General features: G+C 46.6%; 2 protein-coding genes across 2 annotated transcripts in view; both read left to right on the forward strand.

The window, feature by feature from the left end:
* Positions 1 to 23146, forward strand: part of LOC141100556 (uncharacterized) — an 84824-nt gene that overhangs the window by 58663 nt on the left and 3015 nt on the right.
* LOC141100554 (gastrula zinc finger protein XlCGF66.1-like) lies at positions 6552 to 15069 on the forward strand. The gene is made up of 4 exons (XM_073589114.1): positions 6552 to 6637; positions 10749 to 10898; positions 11028 to 11207; positions 14797 to 15069. Exons 2-4 carry the CDS (start codon positions 10821 to 10823, stop codon positions 14962 to 14964), a joined length of 426 nt encoding a protein of 141 aa, XP_073445215.1. The 5' UTR covers positions 6552 to 6637; positions 10749 to 10820; the 3' UTR covers positions 14965 to 15069.

The following is a 23146-nucleotide window of genomic DNA, read 5'->3' on the forward strand; positions in this document are numbered from 1 at the left end:
CACTAATTTGTTCTTGCCAGACTTTGAAGATAAATATATTTATAGTGTAAAACCCCCACCTGACACCTCCGTGCGGACCACCGGTACGTGGATGATGTGTTTCTGGTGAGGGCTGGGACAGAAAGGGGTTAATGATTTCATTAAATATCTGAATGAGGAGAATAAGGTTAATATGAGATTTATTCACAATTTGGACAGAATAACTAAAAGGATCTGTGACATTAATGATATAAGAGAGGTCCATAATGCGGACCCCAATGTGCTGAGATCTCCAGGAATTGAGCCCGCTGATTATCCTGTACAAGGCGGTGACCAGAATAGATTACTACTAACAAGAGAAGCAGCATGGATTGTGGATTGCGATGCACAAGTTCCTCTTGGCCTCAGTGATACATTGAATATGTCTGTGTGGCTGTGATATATGTTATATTTCTTTTAATTTTTTATATTAATCATCTCACTGTACTCACTGTAAATGTTTTGCACTTCTCAGTTAACCATTCCCTAACCCTTGTTAAAAAGAAGTGGTGTAACCCCCTGACAAGCATGGACCGGTAGAAGCGCTAAGCAAGTGCGAAACGGCCGTAGTCGTCAGGCTCTATCCTCTGTATAGCTCCCTGCTACCTGCACGCCGCACTCTAATATGGTTTGATGTCACGTTTCACCATGGAATAAAATTGTAAGAAGGATCTGGGTGACAATTCTTTCAATTCCTTATGATTACTCTTATACGTATACACAATGGTGATGAATGGAAGGCCGCATTCAATACACCGGAGGGGCATATTGAAAATTTGGTGATGCCATTCAGATTAAACAATGCTCCGGCAGTCTTTAAATATTTCATTTTTTTTCTCCCCGATGGGTAGATTTGCGGTAGTTTACCTGGATGATATATTGAGTTACTCACGTCCTCTGCAGGAGCATCATGAGCATGTCAGACAGCTGGAGTGGGAAAAACATTACCCAGCAATCCCTTTTTGACATTTTGAAGACCTCCATCATTGAAAAATGTCCTAGCACCAAGAAACATAAAAGAGAAGAAGGAAGATTTGCTAAAAGTCGCCTGTCTCCCGAATAAACTCATTACATGCAATCTGAAAACTTGCCTCTGTTGTGACTCGATCTGCCATGGTCTCTCTGATCTCACCCTTATTTCTACTGGTGAAATTTTCCCGACCAAAATCCCATGTCATGCCCCACCAGTTATGTTACATACGTGATTATATGCTCATACCAGAAATTATATGTGGGAAGGACGACCCAACCCCTCCACAAAAGGCTGAACTCACACCGCTCCAATACTCCATAGGGTTTTCTCCAACATGGGCTTTCACGTCACTGCACCATCAAACACAAGAAAGATTCCACACAACTGAGAATATTCCCCACAGAGGAGATTCCCCCACAGGATCAGAATCGCATTGGACAACTACATCGGAAAGAAATCTTCTGGATTTATAAACTAAACCCCCTTACTCCAAATGGGCTCAGTGAGATTTCAGATGTTACAGAGGCTCCTGCTGCACCAGCCTGGGATAAGTCAGATCATCGCCGGATCCCCGAACACCTCCTGTGACCCGGCTCCACCAGCGCTGCCGATCCCCCCCCCCGGGTTTACTGAATTCAGACTGTGGGACAGACCCCCATTTGACACATTAACTTTTGCCCTATTTTCCTCCTGAAACTTTGGGGTGCGTCTTATGGTCCGGTGCGTCTTATAGTCCGAAAGATACAGTATATCTTTATTCATTCTTTTAGGTGACCTCACTTCATTCATAGGCGCTTTATAATATAATTATTGTATGTAAGTGTGTTCTGTTTTCTCATGAACTATAATTTATCTTTGTGTGACGGACTTTCTCATGAACTTTGACATTTTGTGCTTTGTTGGTGTTTTTTTTCATTCCAGAGACATACTGATAGGGAATTTAGATTGTGAGCCCCATCGGGGACAGCGATGATAATGTGTGCAAACTGTAAAGCGCTGCGTAATATGTTGGCGCTATATAAATAAAAAGATTATTATTATTAATATTATAAAGACTGCATATAAAACGTTCCAGGCTTGACATGTTTATCCGCTCCCAGGTTTTGTCCTGAGGAAGACGTCCTGCGTGACTGTGAAACGCGTTGACTTTGAAAACCTATTGGAATAAACGTTTTTAAGGAAAATCTCCATCTCCGATCGTCTCAATCAGCAGCGCAGGTACAGACACATTATACCCGGATCAGCTCTTCTGCTCGGTCTTTGGCCCCGGGTCCGGCAGCAGCTGATTTATGCATTGAGCATGGTGTAAAGGCGCCGCTCCATCAGGTGAGTGTAACACTCCCCTACTCTCATTACATCTGGTTATCAGGTAAGACCCTATTTTTCGCTTGTTTGTTCCCCAGTTTCTCGACTACAAGAAATCTCTGTAACACTTTCAGGTTACTTGGTTAAAACCAATGAAGGGACTGCTGGGACCGTAACGGGGTCCATCTGAGACCCCAATGCAGAAGACAAATGTCCTGAGAACTGGACCTGCTGGACCACAAATTGTCATTTCTCCAGGTTACCAAATAAATAGTTGTCACATAGAACCTGGAGACCCTGTCTGACAGGCTCAGCATGCTCCTCCAGAGGACGGGAGTAACTCACTATATCATCCAGGAAAATTACCACAAATCTACCAATCAGTGAGAAAAATATAATTACTGACATTGTCACAGACTGCCGGAGCATTGGTTACCCCGAATGGCGGCATCAGGTTGGGTTTTCTTACAGCGAATATTGGATTTATGTTGGGGCCCCCTGTCCCTGACAGCCGGTGTCGTTTCCCCTACAGAGGCCAATCCACAAGGGCCCTGAGGTGCGAGACTCGGGCGAGTTTCTCCCAAGTGTGACCCCGGCCTCAGCCGGACTCTGGAAGGGGGGAAATAACCGAGATTTGGGCATTTTAACTCCTGGTGTGGAGTCAATACCACAATCATATGCCGCCATATAGTAGACGGCCGGTAACTGGTGAGAATTCCCTCCTGTGTGGGGTCTATTTCCCTCCAGAGAAATCACACGTTACATTCCACACATAACACTGTGTAGAAAAGGCGGCGCGGGGTAATTGTGCCAGTAGTGAGGGGCAAATAATGGCGGGAATGTCACTGACTGAGGAGAAGCCTCCATGGAGCCTCTTCACTCCGGAGATCATGTGACCCCTGACTCCTCCCCTACTGTGACCTCATCACAGGTCCTGTGCACAGAGCAGCCATATATGTGGAGTGCGGCTCTGCAGGTTAGTGATGGGCAGTCCGGCTCTTCTGGCTCCTTTCCCCACTTTTCTCCTTCCTGTCCCTTCACTATAAAGTCTGGGCCTCACTATACAGCTGTACAGGGGTCTAGTGAAGGCTTTTTAGCCCTTTCCTCAGACTGTAGCTCCTGGGAACAGGCCCTCACTCCTGTCCCTTCACTATAAAGCCCGGGCCTCATTATACAGCTGTACAGGGGTCTAGTGAAGGCTTCTTAGCCCTTTCCTCAGACTGTAGCTCCTGGGCACAGGCCCTCACTCCTGTCCCTTCACTATACAGCCTGGGCCTCATTATACAGCTGTACAGGGGTCTAGTGAAGGCTTTTTAGCCCTTTCCTCAGTCTGTAGCTCCTGGGAACAGGCCCTCACTCCTGTCCCTTCACTATAAAGCCTGGGCCTCACTATACAGCTGTACAGGGGTCTAGTGAAGGGTTTTTAGCCCTTTCCTCAGACTGTAGCTCCTGGGAACAGGCCCTCACTCCTGTCCCTTCACTATAAAGCCTGGGCCTCACTATACAGCTGTACAGGGGTCTAGTGAAGGCTTTTTAGCCCTTTCCTCAGACTGTAGCTCCTGGGCACAGGCCCTCACTCCTGTCCCTTCACTATAAAGCCTGGGCCTCATTATACAGCTGTACAAGGGTCTAGTGAAGGCTTTTTAGCCCTTTCCTCAGACTGTAGCTCCTGGGAACAGGCCCTCACTCCTGTCCCTTCACTATAAAGCCTGGGCCTCATTATACAGCTGCACAGGGGTCTAGTGAAGGCTTTTTAGCCCTTTCCTCAGACTGTAGCTCCTGGGAACAGGCTCTCACTCCTGTCCCTTCACTATAAAGCCTGGGCCTCATTACACAGCTGTACAGGGGTCTAGTGAAGGCTTTTTAGCCCTTTCCTCAGACTGTAGCTCCTGGGCACAGACCCTCACTCCTGTCCCTTCACTATAAAGCCTGGGCCTCATTATACAGCTGTACAGGGGTCTATTGAAGGCTTTTTAGCCCTTTCCTCAGACTGTAGCTTCTGGGCACAGGCCCTCACTCCTGTCCCTTCACTATAAAGCCTGGCCTCATTATACAGCTGTATAGGGGTCTAGTGAAGGCTTTTTAGCCCTTTCATCAGACTGTACAGGGAGCTGGTAATGGTAGTGGTGTTCCAGGTGCGCCGAACGTCTGTGGAGAAAATCCAACCTACCCGAAGATTTCATCCATTATAAGTTTATGCTTCGAACATACAACACTGCCCTTCACCTCTCAAAACAAACCTATTTCAACACCCTCATCACCTCACTGTCCAATAACCCTAAACATCTCTTTGACACTTTTCATTCTCTACTCAACCCAAGAGTACAGGCCCCAACCACGGAGCTTCGAGCTGACGATCTGGCCAATTACTTCAAAGAAAAAATTAACCAGATCCGACAGGAAATTATCTCCCAATCACCTCATACCATGCACTGTCCTCCCTCCCCCACTGCATCTAGTGCACTCTCTGATTTTGAACTAGTCACAGAAGAAGAAGTAAGCAGGCTCCTTGCATCTTCTCGCCCAACCACTTGCACCAGTGACCCATTTCCATCACATCTCCTCCAGTCCCTTTCCCCTGCTGTCACCCCTCACCTAACTAAAATATTTAACCTCTCTCTCTCTTCTGGTATCTTTCCCTCCTCATTTAAGCATGCCGTCATACATCCACTACTTAAAAAACCATCCCTCGAACAAAACTGTGCCGCTAACTATAGACCTGTCTCTAATCTTCCCTTCATCTCTAAACTCCTGGAACGCCTGGTCCACTCCCGTCTTATCTGCTATCTCTTTGATAACTCTCTTCTCGACCCTCTCCAATCCGGTTTCCGCTCTTTACACTCTACTTAATCTTTAATCTTTACACTCTACTGAAACTGCCCTCACTAAAGTCTCTAATGATCTACTGTCAGCGAAATCAAATGGTCATTACTCCATGCTAATTCTCTTGGATCTCTCTGCAGCATTCGACACTGTGGATCATCAGCTCCTCCTCACTATGCTCCATTCCATTGGCCTCAAGGACACCGTTCTCTTCTGGTTCTCCTCCTATCCCTCTGACCGCTCCTTTACGGTATCTTTTGCTGGCTCCTCCTCCTCTCATGTTCCCCTTACTGTTGGAGTTCCTCAAGGATCAGTCCTAGGCCCCCTCCTCTTCTCTTTGTACACTGCCCCTATTGGTCAAACAATCAGTAGATTTGGTTTCCAGTACCATCTCTATGCTGATGACACCCAGTTATATGCTTCCTCTCCTGACATCACGCCAGCCTTTCTAGAAAACACCGGCGATTGTGTAAACACTGTGTCTAACATCATGTCCTCACTATATCTGAAACTGAACCTGTCAAAGACTGAACTCCTTGTGTTTCCTCCCTCTACTAATGTACCTATACCCGACATTGCCATTTCCGTGTGCGGTTCCACTATTCCTCCCCAGCAACATGCTCGCTGTCTTGGGGTCATACTTGACACCGAGCTTTCCTTTGCCCCCCACATTCGATCACTGTCTCGCTCTTGTTATCTGCACCTCAAAAACATTTTTAGAATTCGACCTTTTCTTACTTTTGACTCTGCAAAAATTCTTACTGTTTCTCTTATTCATTCTCGTCTCAACTATTGTAACTCTCTTCTAATCGGTCTCCCTCTTACCAAACTCTCCCCCCTCCAATCTGTCTTGAATGCTGCTGCCAGGATCATATTCCTCGCCAATCGTTACACCGATGCCTCTACCTTGTGCCAGTCATTACACTGGCTACCCATCCACTCCAGAATCCAGTACAAACTTATTACCCTCACCCACAAATCTCTTCATTGCTCAGCTCCACCCTACATCTCCTCCCTTGTTTCAGTATACCATCCTACCGGCACCATCCGTTCTGCTGATGACCTGAGGTTAGCATCCTCAATAATCAGAACCTCCCACGCCCGTCTCCAAGGCTATACATGTGCTGCACCAATTCTTTGGAATGCACTTCCCAGGTCAATACGATTAGTCCCCAATCCCCACAATTTTAAGCGTGCCCTGAAAACGCATTTATTTATACTAGCCTATCGCCTCAACACATTAACCTAATCTATCCCTGTGTGGCACAGCCAAAAGTTTTACCTTAACCAGGTTCCCTGCATCATGTTCCCACATGCTTTATGCATCCATTAGCCCTCTGTGTCTGTACTGTTACACACTTAACACTATGGCTGGTTCATACAATCAGGGCAACTGTTACCACCCTCCTTTCGTGTCTACCTCTTTTCTCATAGATTGCCGGCTCTCATCATTCCCGAACGACACATCACTAGTGGCGGACACTCCTGGATCTTCTGCTTTCTTGGCTGGTTCCTCCTGTGAGTCCTATTAATCCTTTTGCTCCCTGTATTCTCCTTTCTGACCAGGACAATATCTAAATTCGAATAGTGTGACAGGAATTTAAGCAATGTGGAAGGAAAAAATGACAATTTTACTTTTTTTCTCACAAAAATGTGACTTTAGCCCCAAAATTGGCAGCGTAACAAATACTTATTTTTCCCACTGTGGTTTGTAGACTCCATATACAGATCCCTTAAGTGCGAAAAGAGCTGAATTCCCCACTTAAGTTATTGCATTTTGGAAATTGCCCCCCACTGGGAATTTATCTCCAGGTAAAGGCACAATTTTGTCTCCATGGGGGTTGTGCTCACAGCCCAACATCGTGCGGCCTCCAAAGAAATGCCACCCCACACCATAACTGACCACTGCCAAACCGGTCATGCTGAAGGATGCTGCAGGCAGTAGATCGCTCTCCATGGCGTCTCCAGACTCTGTCACATGTCTCTCCCGACTCCCCCATACACACAAATATTGCAGCTTTCCTGTGGTCTGTATGAGAGAGTCGCCTCCATTCTCCTCTAGAGGAGGATTATCTACAGGAAGAACAAACAGATTATCCTCTGAAATTCAGGATGTCAGATCCTTCTCTACCCTGACATCATCTGTCGGGAGGCCCCCAAATACATTATATGGTCGGCCAAACCCCCCGAAATCAGTGCTTTCATGGAACTTTATTCTAATGTGTATGGGGACGTTATAAGGTAACTTATTGGACGCTGCCTCTGGCCCGGCCTAATAGACCTTCATACATTGCAGCCCAGACCCCAGTATTAGGCATGTAAGTATCATAGTAACTAGGCCGCCCCATACTATCGAGTACTTGGAGGTGGGGGGCATTCAGCCAAACTCTGTCACACCTTCTTAGATGTCATGTTTGCTTTTCACAGCAGCAAGGGGTTAAACTGTCAGGGTTTTTGTTGCAGCCTCCTCTGTGCCGTCCCTGCAGTGTACATCTATGTTCTGGGGCACAAAAAGATTAATTTATCTAATATATAAAGCTGAATGTGGGTGTGTATGTCCGGGATTGGCATCCGCACTGTCGCAGCTACAGTCACAAAATTTGGCACAGTCACACGTCTGGACCCCAAGAGTGTCCTAAGCTATGTTGTGAGGTAAAATTTTAACCCCGCGTGTTCCAATTCACCAAACAATTTGGCCCTATCTACATAATGGGGAAGAAGTGTGTGTGTGTCAAGCCCCACCCCTCATTATGATGTCATAATGGTTGCCATGGCGACGCTGATGTCATCATAGGTTGCTAGCCCTGCCGCCGCTCACTATGATGACATAATGGTTGACTATGAGATGAAGGATGTATGATGGGTATATGGGCATGGGACTATGGGATGGAGGATATGTATGATGGGTATATGGGCACGGGACTATGGGATGGAGGATAATTATAATTTGCTATAACTAACCACAGTTAGTTACTATGCCCTGACAGCGCCGGGCTCTTCAGCTAGTTTTTCATAAATATTTAACATGTTAAAAATAAATAAATGTGTCTTCTGCTTTTTGCATATATTTTTCTTCTTACAAGAATTGTTGGAGCCAATTTTCTTTAGAAACATTTTAATATCGGCTTTTTCTGGAGTTTTTCTTGTAATATAGGAAAGCCTAAGGCCAGAAATAATCCCCATAAATCACTGTACATGGAGACTTTGGGATCAGATCATTTCTGTCTGTTGTGTTTGTGGAAACTAAAAATCTTTTCTAAAAGCCTCAAACTTCTGTGTGTGACTCAGAGCTGAGATCTAACGTGATAGAAGATTCCAGTGCGGGGAAGACGGGAAACCTTCATATAGACGGCCGGTGGGGATGGAGGCAGTGACCGACTCTGGCCAAATCTGTCTCTAGAGCCGCAGTAGAAGATGAAGATGTCGTCCTCATCATTATTATTATTATTATTATTATTATTTATTTATATAGCGCCATTAATTCCATGGTGCTGTACATGACAAGGGGGGTTGCATACAAAGTTATAGATATCATTAACAGTAAACAAATTTACAATGACAGACTGGTACAGAGGGGAGAGGACCCTGTCTTTGCGGACTTACATTCTACGGGATAGTGGGGAAGAGACAGAAGGTCGGGGGTGCAGCAGCTCTGGTGGTGATGAGGCGGCAGCTCAGGTGGTGGTGAGGCGGCAGAATGGTTATTGCAGTCTGTAAGCTTTCCTGAAAAGATGGGTTTTCAGGTTCCGTTTGAAGGATCCGAGGGTGGTGGATAATCGGACGTGTTGAGGCATGGCATTCCAGAGGATAGGGGATATTCGGGAGAAATCTTGGAGGAGGTTGTGTGAGGAACGAATAAGTGTGGAGAAGAGTAGGAGGTCTTGGGAGGATTGAAGAATACGTGAGGGAAGATATTGGGAGATTAGTTCAGAGATATAGGGAGGGGAAAGGTTGTGGATGGCTTTGTAGGTCAGTGTTAGTAGCTTGAACTGGATTCGTTGGGGAATTGTGAGCCAATGGAGGGATTTGCAGAGGGGAGAGGCAGGGGAGTAGCGAGGAGAGAGGTGGATTAGTCGGGCAGCAGAATTGAGGACAGACTGGAGTGGTGCAAGAGAGTTAGCGGGGAGGCCACAGAGGAGAGTGTTACAGTAGTCAAGGCGGGAGATGATGAGGGCATGTACAAGAGTTTTAGTAGATTGAAGACTGAGGAAGGGACGGATTCTGGAAATATTTTTGAGCTTGAGGCGACAGGAGGTGGCAAGAGATTGGACGTGTGGTTTGAAGGACAGGGCAGAGTCGAGAGTTACTCCAAGGCAGCGGATTTCAGGTGCGGGAGAGAGCATGATGCCATTTACCATAATAGATAGATCGGGTAGGGAAGATACGCGAGATGGAGGAAAGATAATGAGTTCAGTTTTGTCTACGTTGAGTTTTAGAAAGCGAGAGGTGAAAAAGGAGGATATGGCTGATAGACACTCCGGGATTCTGGACAGCAGAGAGGTGACATCTGGGCCAGAGAGGTAGATCTGAGTGTCATCTGCATACAGGTGGTACTGGAAGCCATGGGACTTTATGAGTTGTCCTAGGCCAAGAGTATAGATGGAAAAAAGTAGGGGCCCCAGGACAGAGCCTTGGGGGACTCCAACAGAGAGGGGGCGGGATGAGGAGGTAGTGTGGGAGTGGGAAACGCTGAATGTGCGGTCAGAAAGGTATGAGGAAATCCAGGACAGGGCAAGGTCTTTTATGCCAAGGGAAGAAAGAATCTGTAGCAGTAGGCAGTGGTCAACTGTGTCAAAGGCAGAGGACAGGTCAAGAAGGAGGAGGATGGAGGACTGTCTGTTAGCTTTGGCTTTGAGTAAGTCATTAGTAATTTTGGTCAGGGCAGTTTCAGTGGAGTGGTGGGGGCGGAAGCCAGATTGCAGGATGTCAAGGAGGGAGTTAGATGAGAGGTGGGAGGAAAGTTGAGCATGGACATGCTGTTCAAGGAGTTTGGAAGCAAACGGGAGCAGTGATATGGGGCGATAGCTGGGCAGAGCAGTTGGGTCAAGGTTTGATTTTTTGAGGATAGGTGTTATGGTGGCATGTTTGAAGGCAGAAGGGAAGGTACCAGAAGTTAGGGATAGGTTGAAGAGATGGGTTAGGGCTGGAATGATCATGTTAGTGAGGTTGGGAAGCAGGTGGGAAGGGATGGGGTCAAGTGCACAGGTGGTGAGGTGTGATTTGGAATGGAGATGAGTAAGCTCTCCTTCAGTGATGTTGGAGAGGGAGGTTAATAGGGAAGGGCAGAGGTCTAGTATGTGGAGCGGTATGAAGAAGTTATTTCTCATGTCGCGTGTAATGAATATCTCCTGCAGTATTGCTAATGCCGATTCCAGTGTCGGTAATGAGACGAGAATTAGCGTTATGGAAGATGAGTCTATGAGGAACGTGTTCAGCTGCCGACTCCGAGGAGGAAACTGCTTGTTGTCTATGGCCTAAATATATAGGTTTTATTAGTAGATGTCAGGGAAGAAAACTAAACCCTGTAAGATAATAAATCTCCTCATATGTTTCCCTTATTATCTCCAGTAATTGTATTATTACACAGGATTCTTATGATGTTACATCGGATCATCTTCTTCTCATTCAGGTCTCTACAATATCGGATCCTCTCAGTGAAGATCTTCTACAAAAGAGAATTTTCCTGATTTACCCATCAAGGATGGATATGGAAAGAGACAAGATGGCGGAGAGGATATTACACCTCACCCTAGAGATCCTCTTCCGTCTCACTGGAGAGGTGAGAGATTCTGATGACGTCACATTACATCATTCTTATCTATGGTAATAATAGATGGACAGAACTGGAGAGGTGAGGACTCTGGAAATGTCTGTAGTGAGATTTATTAATGTGTCTCTCCATAACCAGGATTACACAGTGGTGAAGAAGACCTCTAGTGATCGCTGTCAGGACCCTGTGTCTGAGGGATGGGGAGAATCCCTGAGTCAAATCATGGGGCCTGCACCTCATCTCCTGATACGTGAAGACATCAATGACCAGAAGATCCTAGAACTTATCTACAAGATGATTGAGCTGCTGACTGGAGAGGTGACACTGCTTGGAATGCTGGTGGGGCGCCCCCGCGCGTCACACCCAGGGCAGCGGGGTACTCGGTACCGGGCCTGTGTCAGGCGGGGATGTGTCACAGCAGCTGCGACCCGGTCCATGGCCCTAGGCGCCCAATGTCAGTGGCGGAGATGTTAATGGTAGAATAGTTTATAAAAGTAGTTCGTGACGCCACCCGTGGTGTTTGGCAAGTATGGTGTTGGGCCAACGCTGCATACAGATCCGCTGGGACTGATGGAGTGGTGCAGCAAAGATGGTGTTGCTCCCCACAGGTGGAGTTGTAGTCCCAGGGCAGTGTAGGTGCAATGGATGAGGAGAGGCGCAGAATGGTATGGATGCTGGTACCCAGATGTAATGGTGTGGGAATAACTGGAGGACACCAGGGTGTGCGGTTCCAAAGCTTTACTCACTGTTTGCAGTTCACACAACTGCCTGCCTCCGTACTGTGTTCTCCAGGTCAGGGCTCCAGCCAACCTCCAGGCAGGATAAGATTCTCCCTTCCACACTCCGCCAATATGTACCTTACTGAACGACTCCTCCAATGCGCCTTTAGGTGCGAAGCACTCCAGTACTTAGTTACCCTGGAATGCCTCTCTCTAGGTGTTCCTAGTCTTTACTTGTATGACAGACAGCTGTAGCCTCCCGAAATCACCGTCCCAAAACGATCCAGATCCCCCTCTGACCTGTAGATGTCAGATCGGGCGCGCCGGCTCTAGCCGTACTCCCACCAGCATGGTCCTCCTTCTCATCAACCCATTAGGAAGGCTGGAATATACACCTGGGAATTCCTGGTGGTGCGACCCCTGCTCCGGTGTAGGCGTGGTGGCAACGGGGGCTGCCTGGTGAAACACCGGGGCCAGCGGTGGGGCCTGCAGCAGCTCCGGGTCCGCGGGGGTAGCTGGCGGGACCTGCGCAGCCGTGCGAGGTCCGGGCCGGAGCTTCTCTTCCTCTGCTTCGGCTCCCTCGGCTGTATACAACTCCGGTATCAGCGGCAGAGAAGGGACAGAGTACGCTGCTGGTAGCATGGCAGCAGCTCCAAGCTCCGTGGGGTCTGCCAGGAAAAGATCCGGTGCAGCAGCGGCGGGTACCGGTGTCGCGGGTACTGCAGGTGTAGGCCCCTCCTGGGCGCGCCGCCGGCTCAGTCTCCCTAAGGCCTCCTGCCTCAGCCGGGTGGTCAGAGTGACTATCTCTTCAGCTATCTCAGCTTCTAGTTGTTGTCGGTCCATGCCAGAGTTCGGGTTGGAGCCTTCAGCCATGGCACCGGGGGGTTTGCTCTTCCCCGCACTCCGCAGGCCTCCTTCCCTCACTCTCCAAGATGGCGTTCTGGCGTTCTACTTGCTCCGCCCTTCTGCTCTCCACTGGCTTTCTCTGTCCCTCCTTCCGAGGGCGGTGTCTTCTTCCTGCGCCTCCATACCAAGCCAGTAGACGAACCCCTCGGGGGGTGGGCCATGCATCGGTCACATAGTAATTCAGGCAGGGACGGCCCAATACTCTTCGCGGTCTTTTCTTAGGACCTCCCTTTTCACGCCCTTCTTCTCCGCGCCAGCGGCCATTTCTAATGTCCATTTTACAGTCTATTAAATTTGGTCTTTTGCGGATTTTCGAAAATTGTAAATCCAAGGCACACAGAACCCGATGGCATCGGGTCTCGTCATCCTGTTCGTGATGCCAAAATTGGGTCACCCTCGTGTCACACCCAGGGCAGCGGGGTACTCGGTACCGGGCCGGTGTCAGGCGGGCATGTGTCACAGCAGCTGCGACCCGGTCCGTGGCCCTGGGCGCCCAATGTCAGTGGCGGTGATGTTAATGGTAGAATCGTGTATGAGTAGTTCGTGACGCCACCCGTGGTGTTTGGCAAGTATGGTGTTGGGCCAACGCTGCATACAGATCCGCTGGGACTGATGGAGTGGTGCAGCAAAGATGGTGTAGCTCCCCACAGGTGGAGCTGTAGTCCCAGGGCAGTGTAGGTGCAATGGATGAGGATAGGCACAGTATGGTATGGATGCTGGTACCCAGATGTAACGGTGCGGGAATAACTGGAGGACACCAGGGTGTGCGGTTCCAAAGCTTTACTCACTGTTTGCAGTTCACACAACTGCCTGCCTCCGTACTGTGTTCTCCAGGTCAGGGCTCCAGCCCATCTCCAGGCAGCATAGGATTCTCCCTTACTGAACGACTCCTCCAATGCGCCTTTAGGTGCGAAGCACTCCAGTACTTAGTTACCCTGGAATGCCTCTCTCTAGGTGTTCCTAGTCTTTACTTGTATGACAGACAGCTGTAGCCTCTATCGGGGACTCCTCTCAGAGTCCTGGCTCGTAAATCGGTTGATGTTGTGTCCCAAGTCTATGGTGGGAGTAAGGCGTTAGCGGCTCACTACTCCTCCGGTGTCTGTTGTCGGACATAAAGATTCCAATCAACCTCGGGGACCGGGCCCCGGCCTTTGCGCTTTCTGGACTGGAAGGGTTCTCTCTCTTTCTCAACCAGCTTCCCACCATCCTTCTGTTCGCCTTCGTTCCGATCTGTTCTATCTCTCCCATGGAATCTGTAGTCTTCAGTCTACATCTCTTTCTCCTTCTCTTCCTTCCCTGAGGAGCTCGTTCCACTAAGGCCTCTTTCACACTTCAGTTTTTTACAATCAGTCACAATCCGCCAGGTTTTGAAAAAAACGGATCCGCAATTTTCTTTTGAGGATCCGTTTTTTTCCCCATTGACTTACATTATTGGTGGATTGTGACGGATTGCCGTCCGTTGCATCCGTTTTTTTTGCGGATCCGCCAAAAGTTGCTGTCCGTCACCATTCTCAAAGATTTCAAAACGGAGCTTGCAACGTTTTTTTCTGTGGCGGATCCTCCAGACACTGATTTAACCCGAAACTCTTTCTGGGTGCCGGACAAAAAAAAAAAAATTCTTCTCTCTCTCTCTCTCTCTCTCTCCTGCGATTCCTTTAAAATTCTTCATTTGTCGGATCCGTCAAAAAAACGGACAGGTGGCATCCGTTGTCATCAGTACTAAAACGGATCCGCCATCCGTCCTTTTGGCGGATTTTGACTGATGCAAAAAACTGAAGTGTGAAAGAGGCCTAAGACCAGTCCTCAGCCTCTCCTGACTGACTGTCTTCCTCCACCTTGAGCCCCTCTCAGGCTGACCTGCTGTCAGCCTGCTCTCTTCCTCAGACCCTCGTCTGACTCCTTCTTCTCTGGGACTCACCCCAGACTGACCTCCCGTCAGACTGACTACTGACTGAACTCAAATCCTACACTTTCCCTCTCTTTTATACTAACTCCACCCGCCTCCCAGCACATCTCGTGTTACGAAGCAGGGTACCACGAGGGGTGCTCTACTAACCCCCAGTCTGTAGCTGTTAGGTGGCCCCACTGAACTATCCTGTGTGTGTAATGCAGGTGTGGAGTGTGGGCAGGATTCCCACCCTACCTGGATGGTGGGGCACTACACCTTAGGAGAAGGTGCAGTACCTCTGTGGTGACTGAAGCCTCAGGGGCTCCACACTGGGACATTATACAGTAACACTATGAAGGGATCGGGGGGATGACGGTATCATTGTATGTGTCAGGTTCCTATAAGGTGTCAGGATGTCGCTGTATATTTCTCCATGGAGGAGTGGGAGTATTTAGAAGGACACAAAGATCTGTACAAGAACGTCATAATGGAGGTTCCCCAGCCCCTCACATCACCAGGTAATAGGACTAAATACTCACGGCCTATAATTATCTGTATGTAGAGAATGAATTCAGTCCCTGTGTGTGTTTCCTCCAGATCTATCCAGTAAGAGGACAACACCAGAGAGATGTCCCCGTCCTCTTCTTCCACAGGACTGTAACCAAGAAGATCCCAGTGCTCCTCAGGATCATCAGGTAGATGGAGAGAAGGTGTCAGGAGTAGAGTTGAGCGATACCGTCCGATACTTCAAAGTATCGTATCGGATGGTATCGGCCGATCTTTAAAAAAAGTATCGGTATCGCCGATTCCGATACCGGAAGTCCCATTCAAGTCTATGGGACTTCCGGTATCGGAATAAGAAAAACCCTTTCCTGCCCTTGTACAGCCTCTCTGGGGTCTGTACGGGCCTTTCGGGGGGCTGTGCCGGCCTGCCAGGGGGTCTGTGCAGGCTCCGGGGGGCTGTGCCGGCCTGCCGGTGGTCTGTGCAGGCTCCGGGGGGCTGTGCCGGCCTGCCGGGGGGCTGTGCCGGCCTGCCGGGGGGCTGTGCAGGCTCCGGGGGGCTGTGCAGGCCTGCCGGGGGGCTGTGCCGGCCTGCCGGGGGGCTGTGCCGGCCTGCCGGGGGGCTGAGCCGGCCTGCCGGTGGTCTGTGCAGGCTCCGGGGGTCTGTGCAGGCATCGTCCGATGGGACTACAAGTCCCATCGGGCGATGCCTGCTACCATGACAGTGATTGACACATTAGCCAATGATGGGACAGTAGTAGTCCCATCATCCGGCTAATGTGTTAAATGTAAAAAAAAAAAAAAAAAAAAAATTACATGCTACATACATACAACATGCATACTACATACATGCTACATTCATACTACATACTACATACATGCTACATTCATACTACATGCAACATACATACTACATATATACTACATGCATGCTACATACATACTGCATGCTACATACATACCACATATATACTACATACATACTACATGCATGCTACATACATACTACATGCTACATACTACATATATACTACATGCATGCTACATACTACATGCTACATACATACTACATATATACTACATGCATGCTACATACATACTGCATGCTACATGCATGCTACATACATACTACATACATACTACATGCTACATACATACTACATATATACTACATACATACTACATACATACTACATGCATGCTACATGCATGCTACATACATACCACATACATAACACATATATACTACATGCATGCTACATACATACTACATGCTACATACATACCATATACATACTACATGCATGCTACATACATACTACATGCATGCTACATACATACTACATGCATGCTACATACATACTACATGCTACATACATATTACATGCTACATACATACTACATATATACTACATGCATGCTACATACATACTACATGCTACATACATACTACATATATACTACATGCATGCTACATACATACTACATGCTACATACATACTACATACATACTACATGCATGCTACATACATACTGCATGCTACATGCATGCTACATACATACTACATACATACTACATGCTACATACATACCACATATATACTACATACATACAATACATTCATACAATACATACATAGACATACAGTACATATAACATAGAGTAACATACTTACCAATACTTGTCACATTGTTCCCCGAAGCCATTGTCTTTCCGGAATAAATATTAACATAACAAACCACAAAAATACTCACCCACGATCCGAAGCAGTCCACGAGTGTGTCCCACGACGATCTTGGGTAGAGAACGGCAGCATCAGATGATGCTGCCGTTCTCTACGGGCTGCAGGAATCCAATGACGGAAGGTAGGTATCCTTCCGCACTGTATTCCTCCGCCACTTAAAAAAAAAAAAAGTCCCTAGTCTCACTTTATGCCATTGCTGTGTGGGAAATTCCCACGCAGCAATGGCATAAAGTGAGACTAGGGACTTTTTTTTTTTTTAAGTGGCGGAGGAATACAGTGCGGAAGGATACCTACCTTCCGTCATTGGATTCCTGCAGCCCGTAGAGAACGGCAGCATCATCTGATGCTGCCGTTCTCTACCCAAGATCGTCGTGGGACACACTCGTGGACTGCTTCGGATCGTGGGTGAGTATTTTTGTGGTTTGTTATGTTAATATTTATTCCGGAAAGACAATGGCTTCGGGGAACAATGTGACAAGTATTGGTAAGTATGTTACTCTATGTTATATGTACTGTATGTCTATGTATGTATTGTATGAATGTATTGTATGTATGTAGTATATATGTGGTATGTATGTAGCATGTAGTATGTATGTAGTATGTATGTAGCATGCATGTAGTATGTATGTAGCATGCATGTAGTATGTATGTAGCATGCATGTAGTATATATGTAGTATGTATGTAGCATGTAGTATGTATGTAGCATGCATGTAGTATATATGTAGTATGTATGTAGCATGCATGTAGTATGTATGTAGTATGTATGTAGCATGCATGTAGTATGTATGTAGCATGTATGTAGTATGTATGTAGTATATATGTAGTATGTATGTAGCATGTAGTATGTATGTAGCATGCATGTAGTATGTATGTAGCATGTAAGTAGTATGTATGTAGTATATATGTAGTATGTATGTAGCATGTAGTATGTATGTAGCATGCATGTAGTATGTATGTAGTAATTTTTTTTTTTTTTTTTAACATTTAACACATTAGCCGGATGATGGGACTACTACTGTCCCATCATTGGCTAATGTGTCAATCACTGTCATGGTAGCAGGCATCGCCCGATGGGACTTGTAGTCCCATCGGACGATGCTTGCACAGACCCCCGGACATCAGCACAGCCCCCCGGCAGGCCGGCACAGCCCCCCGGCAGGCCGGTACAGACCCCCACAGGGTGTACAGACCACCGGCAGGCCGGCACAGCCCCCCGGCAGGCTGGCAGAGACCCCGGGCAGTCCACACAGCCCCCTGGCAGGCCGGCACAGCTTCCCGGCAGGCCGGCAGAGACCCCCGGAAGGCCCGAAATGACGGCGCATCATGATGCGCACACACCGCGCATCATGATGACGTCAGGCCGTCAATCAACTGAACTTCCGATTCCGATGCCGAATTCCGATATTGAAAAAATATCGGAAGTCGGTATCGGAATTCCGATACAGCAAGTATCGGCCGATACCCGATACTTGCGGTATCGGAATGCTCAACACTAGTCAGGAGATCTCCCCTATGATGTGTAGACGGCTGTGAAGGTCTTGTGCTCAGTCTTGTTTTATCCACCATTATTATATGTTTTATACTTGTGCAATGAGAACGGTGGAGATGGCAGGATTAGAGCTGATCATAGATGGGACGTCTCCATCTGTCGGTGACTCTTATAATATTTGTTTCAGGGTGAAGATCTGACCCATATTAATACTACAGAGACATATGTGAGGGATGATGAGTGGTGTAAAGAGGAGATTCCCACATATGACTACCCAGGTGAGTAATAACCACTGAATGCAGACAAGTCACAGATTCCTCTCAGTCACCGGCTGTGGCTGCTTTATCGGTGGTGTAGTCCGGCCGTATTACCATGATCACCATTTTGCCTCTAGACCACAACATTCTCCTCCACCCAAAACTGTTGAATTGACTTTGGGCATTGAAAGCCCTTTTCTATAGAACTTACAATCTAGAGGATCCACCTACCCCCTGGTATTAGTGTGAGGGTGATCCCTTAAAGCGAGATCTATATGATTGCTTGTACCTGACCCAATATAGGCCGAGTGCACGCTTAAAGAGTCACACTGAACACAGTTAGGCCGGAATCGCACTACGTGTGTGATGCAAGAAACTTGCACGAATCTCTCGTAATCAACATCCGGCGCTGCCGCCACTACTCAGGACCGGAGCTGCAGCTGCATAGAAATACATAGAAACACATGCAACCGCATCTCCGGTCCTGAGTGTCGGCGGGTATTGATGCGAGAGACTCGTGCGAGTTTCTCACATCACACACAGTAGTATGATCCCGGCCTTAGATGTCTTCTCTTTCCTCAGGAAAGGCTTGCACACAACTGAAGTTTATTCTCAAGACAAAGAGACAGGAATTCGCCATTCTCTCCTTCACATTAGGAGACGCTGACCGTTACCTGCCCAGATCTGTAACTATAAAGCCAAATGACAGCGTACGTAGAATGTGCTGACAAGATAGAAAATCACTTGAAGAAAAATCTTATGCTGGGCCTGTAAGAGAAAGTGGAGGGTAATGATGCTGTTGGCTTCCTAGATCCCTGAGATCTTATCGGATGAATCTTCTCTCCCTTCTGTGCTGCTGAATGTCTCATGGTCCCTACAAGACCAGGTCCAGTCTTTCTGGCCAAACTTCCCTTTTATGATCGACACCAGTAAATGTGCAGTGAGGCCAAGTGTGAATTTCTGTCCAATAACAGCAGAGTTTCCCTTTATCCTGACTTTTCCATTTGTATTAAAACCAACTAACTTCAGGGAGGATTGTGATAATCTCCAGGACAAACATTCCGCCTGTGCCCTGATAGATCTCTAAGCTGTGCGTGGCTGAGGGCTGTAATATACATTTATTCCCGCCTGTGTTGGCTCCAGTCCTGGTGTCATGGATTCACTCCACGTCATACATTACATTGTTTTTGGTCCTAAGGAATTCAGATTACTGCACAATCTCTCCTGAAATGGGGAGCAATATTATTTTCTCTAATCTTCTGCTCAGGATCCATAGTAGCTCCAATGGTCCACCATAAATGAGGGCAACTCTGGTTTACTGTTGTGTAATCTGTATTTGTAGTTTTTAGTTAATGAGATTCTCGTGCTCTGGGGCGGGGCTGTGGGTGGGGCTGTGGGCGGGGCTTTATGAGTTTAGCTGATTCCATATTCATCTGTATTGGCCTATGACAGGTCGCTGGCCCCTCGCTGACCTGCCCCCATTATTACATAATGCATATAATAGTGCTGATATTATTGGTGATAATGCCTATATAAAATTACATCCAGCAAAATATCACCGGTGATGGCGGCGCTTGCGCAGTAGCATCTATAAGTAAGAGATAGAGGCTACTGGACAGGGGCCGCTGGTGTCATTTTGCTCTATGTAATTATTTTCTAAGTCTCACAATAGCCACAATATTATAGGCATTATCACCAATAATATCAACACTATTATATGCATTATGTAATAATGGGGGCAGGTCAGTGAGGGGTCAGCGACCTGTCATAAGCCAATACAGATGAATATGGAATCAGAGCACCTCATAAAGCCCCGCCCCAGCCCTGCCTGCAGCGCCACCCACAGCCCCGCCCCAGAGCACGAGAATCTCATTAACTGAAAACTACAAATACAGATTAAACAACAACGACAAGACGGATTTCTTCACCAGGTATCATTGTAATCAGTATAACGGCGCTGACCTGACAGTGTCTGTAGGTTACTGAGCACAATCCTGCTGACAGGTTCCCTTTAAGACATCTCAGCTCTGCACTATTATACACAGTTCTCTATAAATGTGTAATATTTCTTCATGAAACTCATCTGACAGAAAATATTGGAGCTTACGATAGTTTAAATTGTGAGGTCACCGAGCCCCATACTCTAATTACCCCAGAGAGGTTTCACCACTAGCTGCTCATTTATTACTGATGGAGACTGTGGAGTTTGATCATTTCAGTAGATGTTATTGTCTATAGTCACAGTGTGTGATTACAGTAGTCTCCAAAATCCTCTGATTTAACCTCTTCCCGCAGCCAGTTTTGTGTTCTTAATCAGGCCCCATTATTAATATCTGACGTGTGTCACTTTATGTGGTGGTAAATTATTCACAAAGGATAATAGAAAACAAATGGATCTTACAAATTATTTTCCAGCTTCGCACTATACCCTACATACGGTTGTACACTACTGTCTGGGCACATGGCAGTGTTCAGAAGGGAAGGAGCGCCATTTAGCTATATGAATGCAGATCTAGCTGGAATAGTTTGCAGACACAATGTATTGGGAGCACTGTTCATAGTCACCTGGCAGCTCAAAAGATGTCCACCATGAACATGCTTGGCACTATCTTCTCTGCTTTCCATATCCCAAGGATTGCCTTGCTCATCGCCCTTTAACACCCTTACATGGAATCTGGACTTACACAGGGACCCCTAGGCTTGGACCATGGTGTTACCTGCTATTCTGTGGTGTTAGATGGCAAGAAGAATAATCAGGTAGCTGGGTCAGAACCAGAAGGACAGAATCAGAAGACACAAGAGTAGTCAGTAAACGGGCCACGGTCACAGCAGGAAACAAATACACAAGCCACAAGCTGAGCACAGAGGACTGAACCAGAGGAGAACAGCGCTGTATCTGGCAGATTCCGGCCATGTGCTTTGCGCTTTAGTAGGGTGTGGTACTTTCCAATTGGCTGAAGTAGGGAGCAGATTACTCCAGCTGGACAGCAGGAACAGATCCCAGATGAGATTGGACGCACCATATGCAGAAGCCCTAATATAACTAAATGACAGAAAACCAGAATAGTAGAAATCCCCATAAAGTGATTCCATGTTATTAATTAATTCACTGAGGGTTATAATCTATACACACGGGGTCAAAATTGTTGGTACCCCTCGTTTAATGACAGAAAAACCCACAATGGTCACAGAAATAACTTAAATCTGACAAAAGTAATAATAAATAAAAAATCTATGAAAATGAACAAATGAAAGTCAGACATTGCTTTTCAGCCATGCTTCCACAGATTGTGTAAATCGTGGTGTGTTCACTAATTAGCATCACAGGTGTCAACAATCCTGGAATCAGTGAGTGGCCTGTATAGAGGAGGCTACAGATACTCACTGTGCTGTTTGGTGACATGGGGTGTATCACACTCAATATGGACCAGAGGAACCGAAGGAAAGAGTTGTCTCAGGAGATTAGAAAGAAAATTATAGACAAACATGTTACAGGTAAAAGTTATAAGACCATCTCCAAGCAGCTTCATGTTCTTGTGACTAAAATTGCACATATTATTCAGAAATGTAAGCTCCATGTGACTGTAGCCAACCTCCCTGGACATGGCTGCAGGAGGAAAACTGATGACATATCCAAGAGATGGATAATACGAATGGTAACAAAAGAGCCCAGAAAAACATCTAAATAGATTAAATGTGAACTTCAAGCTCAAGGAACATCAGTGTCAGATCACACCATCCGTCGTTGTATGAGCCAAAGTGGACTTCATGGGAGACAACCAAGGAGGACACCATTGTTGAAAAAAAATCATAAAAAAACAGACTGGAATTTGTCAAACTACATGTTGACAAGCTACAAAGCTTCTGGGAGAATTTCCTATGGACAGATGAGACAAAAATGGAACTTTCTGGCAAGGCACATCAGCTCTAAGTTCTCAGATGGAAAAATGAAGCATATCACAAAACGAACACTGTTCCTACTGTGAACTATGGAGGAGACTCTGTTATGTTCTGGGGCTGTTTTGCTGCATCTGGCACAGGGTGTCTAAAATCTGTGCAGGGTACAATGAAATCTCTAGACTATCAAGGGATTCTAAACAGAAATGTACTGCCCAATGTCAGAAAGCTTGGTATCAGTCGCAGGTCATGGGTCTTGCAACAGGATAATGACACACAATACACAGCTAAAAACATGCAAGAATGGCTAAAAGGAAAATATTGGACTATTCTGAAGTGGCCTTCTATGAGCCCTGACCTAAATCCTAAAGAACATCTTTGGAAAGAGCAACTGGAGTAGTTTGCTCTTGAGGAATGGGCCAAAATACCTGTCGAGAGATGCAGAAGTCTCATACACAATTACAGAAATCATTTGATTGCAGTAATTGCCTCAAAAGGTTGTGCTTCAAAATATGTTAGTTAAGGGTACCATCAGTTCTGTCCAGGCCTATTTTATGAGTTTTATTATTTTAAAATTCTGTGGAAGCATGGTTAAAAAGCAATGTCTGACTTTCATCTGTTAATTTTCTTAGATTTTTTAATTTATTATTACTTTTGTCAGATTCAAGTTATTTCTGTGACCATTGTGGGTTTCATTAAACAACGGGTACCAACAATTTAGACCACGTGTGTAGGAGAAGTGAATGTTTTGACTCCACAGCAACTTTCCAGAAATTAACACGTAGTGGATGTTGGAGAGTGAAAATTACACATTTGCCATTTTATAACCCAGCACATAGTGCCCAGATTGTGCT

This window comes from Dendrobates tinctorius, unplaced genomic scaffold (assembly GCF_039654945.1).
Source record: "Dendrobates tinctorius isolate UK_male_01 unplaced genomic scaffold, ASM3965494v1 ptg000106l, whole genome shotgun sequence".
Classification (NCBI taxonomy): Eukaryota; Metazoa; Chordata; class Amphibia; order Anura; family Dendrobatidae; genus Dendrobates; species Dendrobates tinctorius.

Bases quoted from the DNA above. Each gene is read 5' to 3' on its own strand.
- LOC141100554 (XM_073589114.1), top strand. From the start codon at position 10,821: ATGGATATGGAAAGAGACAAGATGGCGGAGAGGATATTACACCTCACC. The intron at 10,899-11,027 runs GTGAGAGATTCT...CTCCATAACCAG, and splicing joins TCTTCCGTCTCACTGGAGAG to GATTACACAGTGGTGAAGAA. The intron at 11,208-14,796 runs GTGACACTGCTT...TGTATGTGTCAG, and splicing joins TTGAGCTGCTGACTGGAGAG to GTTCCTATAAGGTGTCAGGA.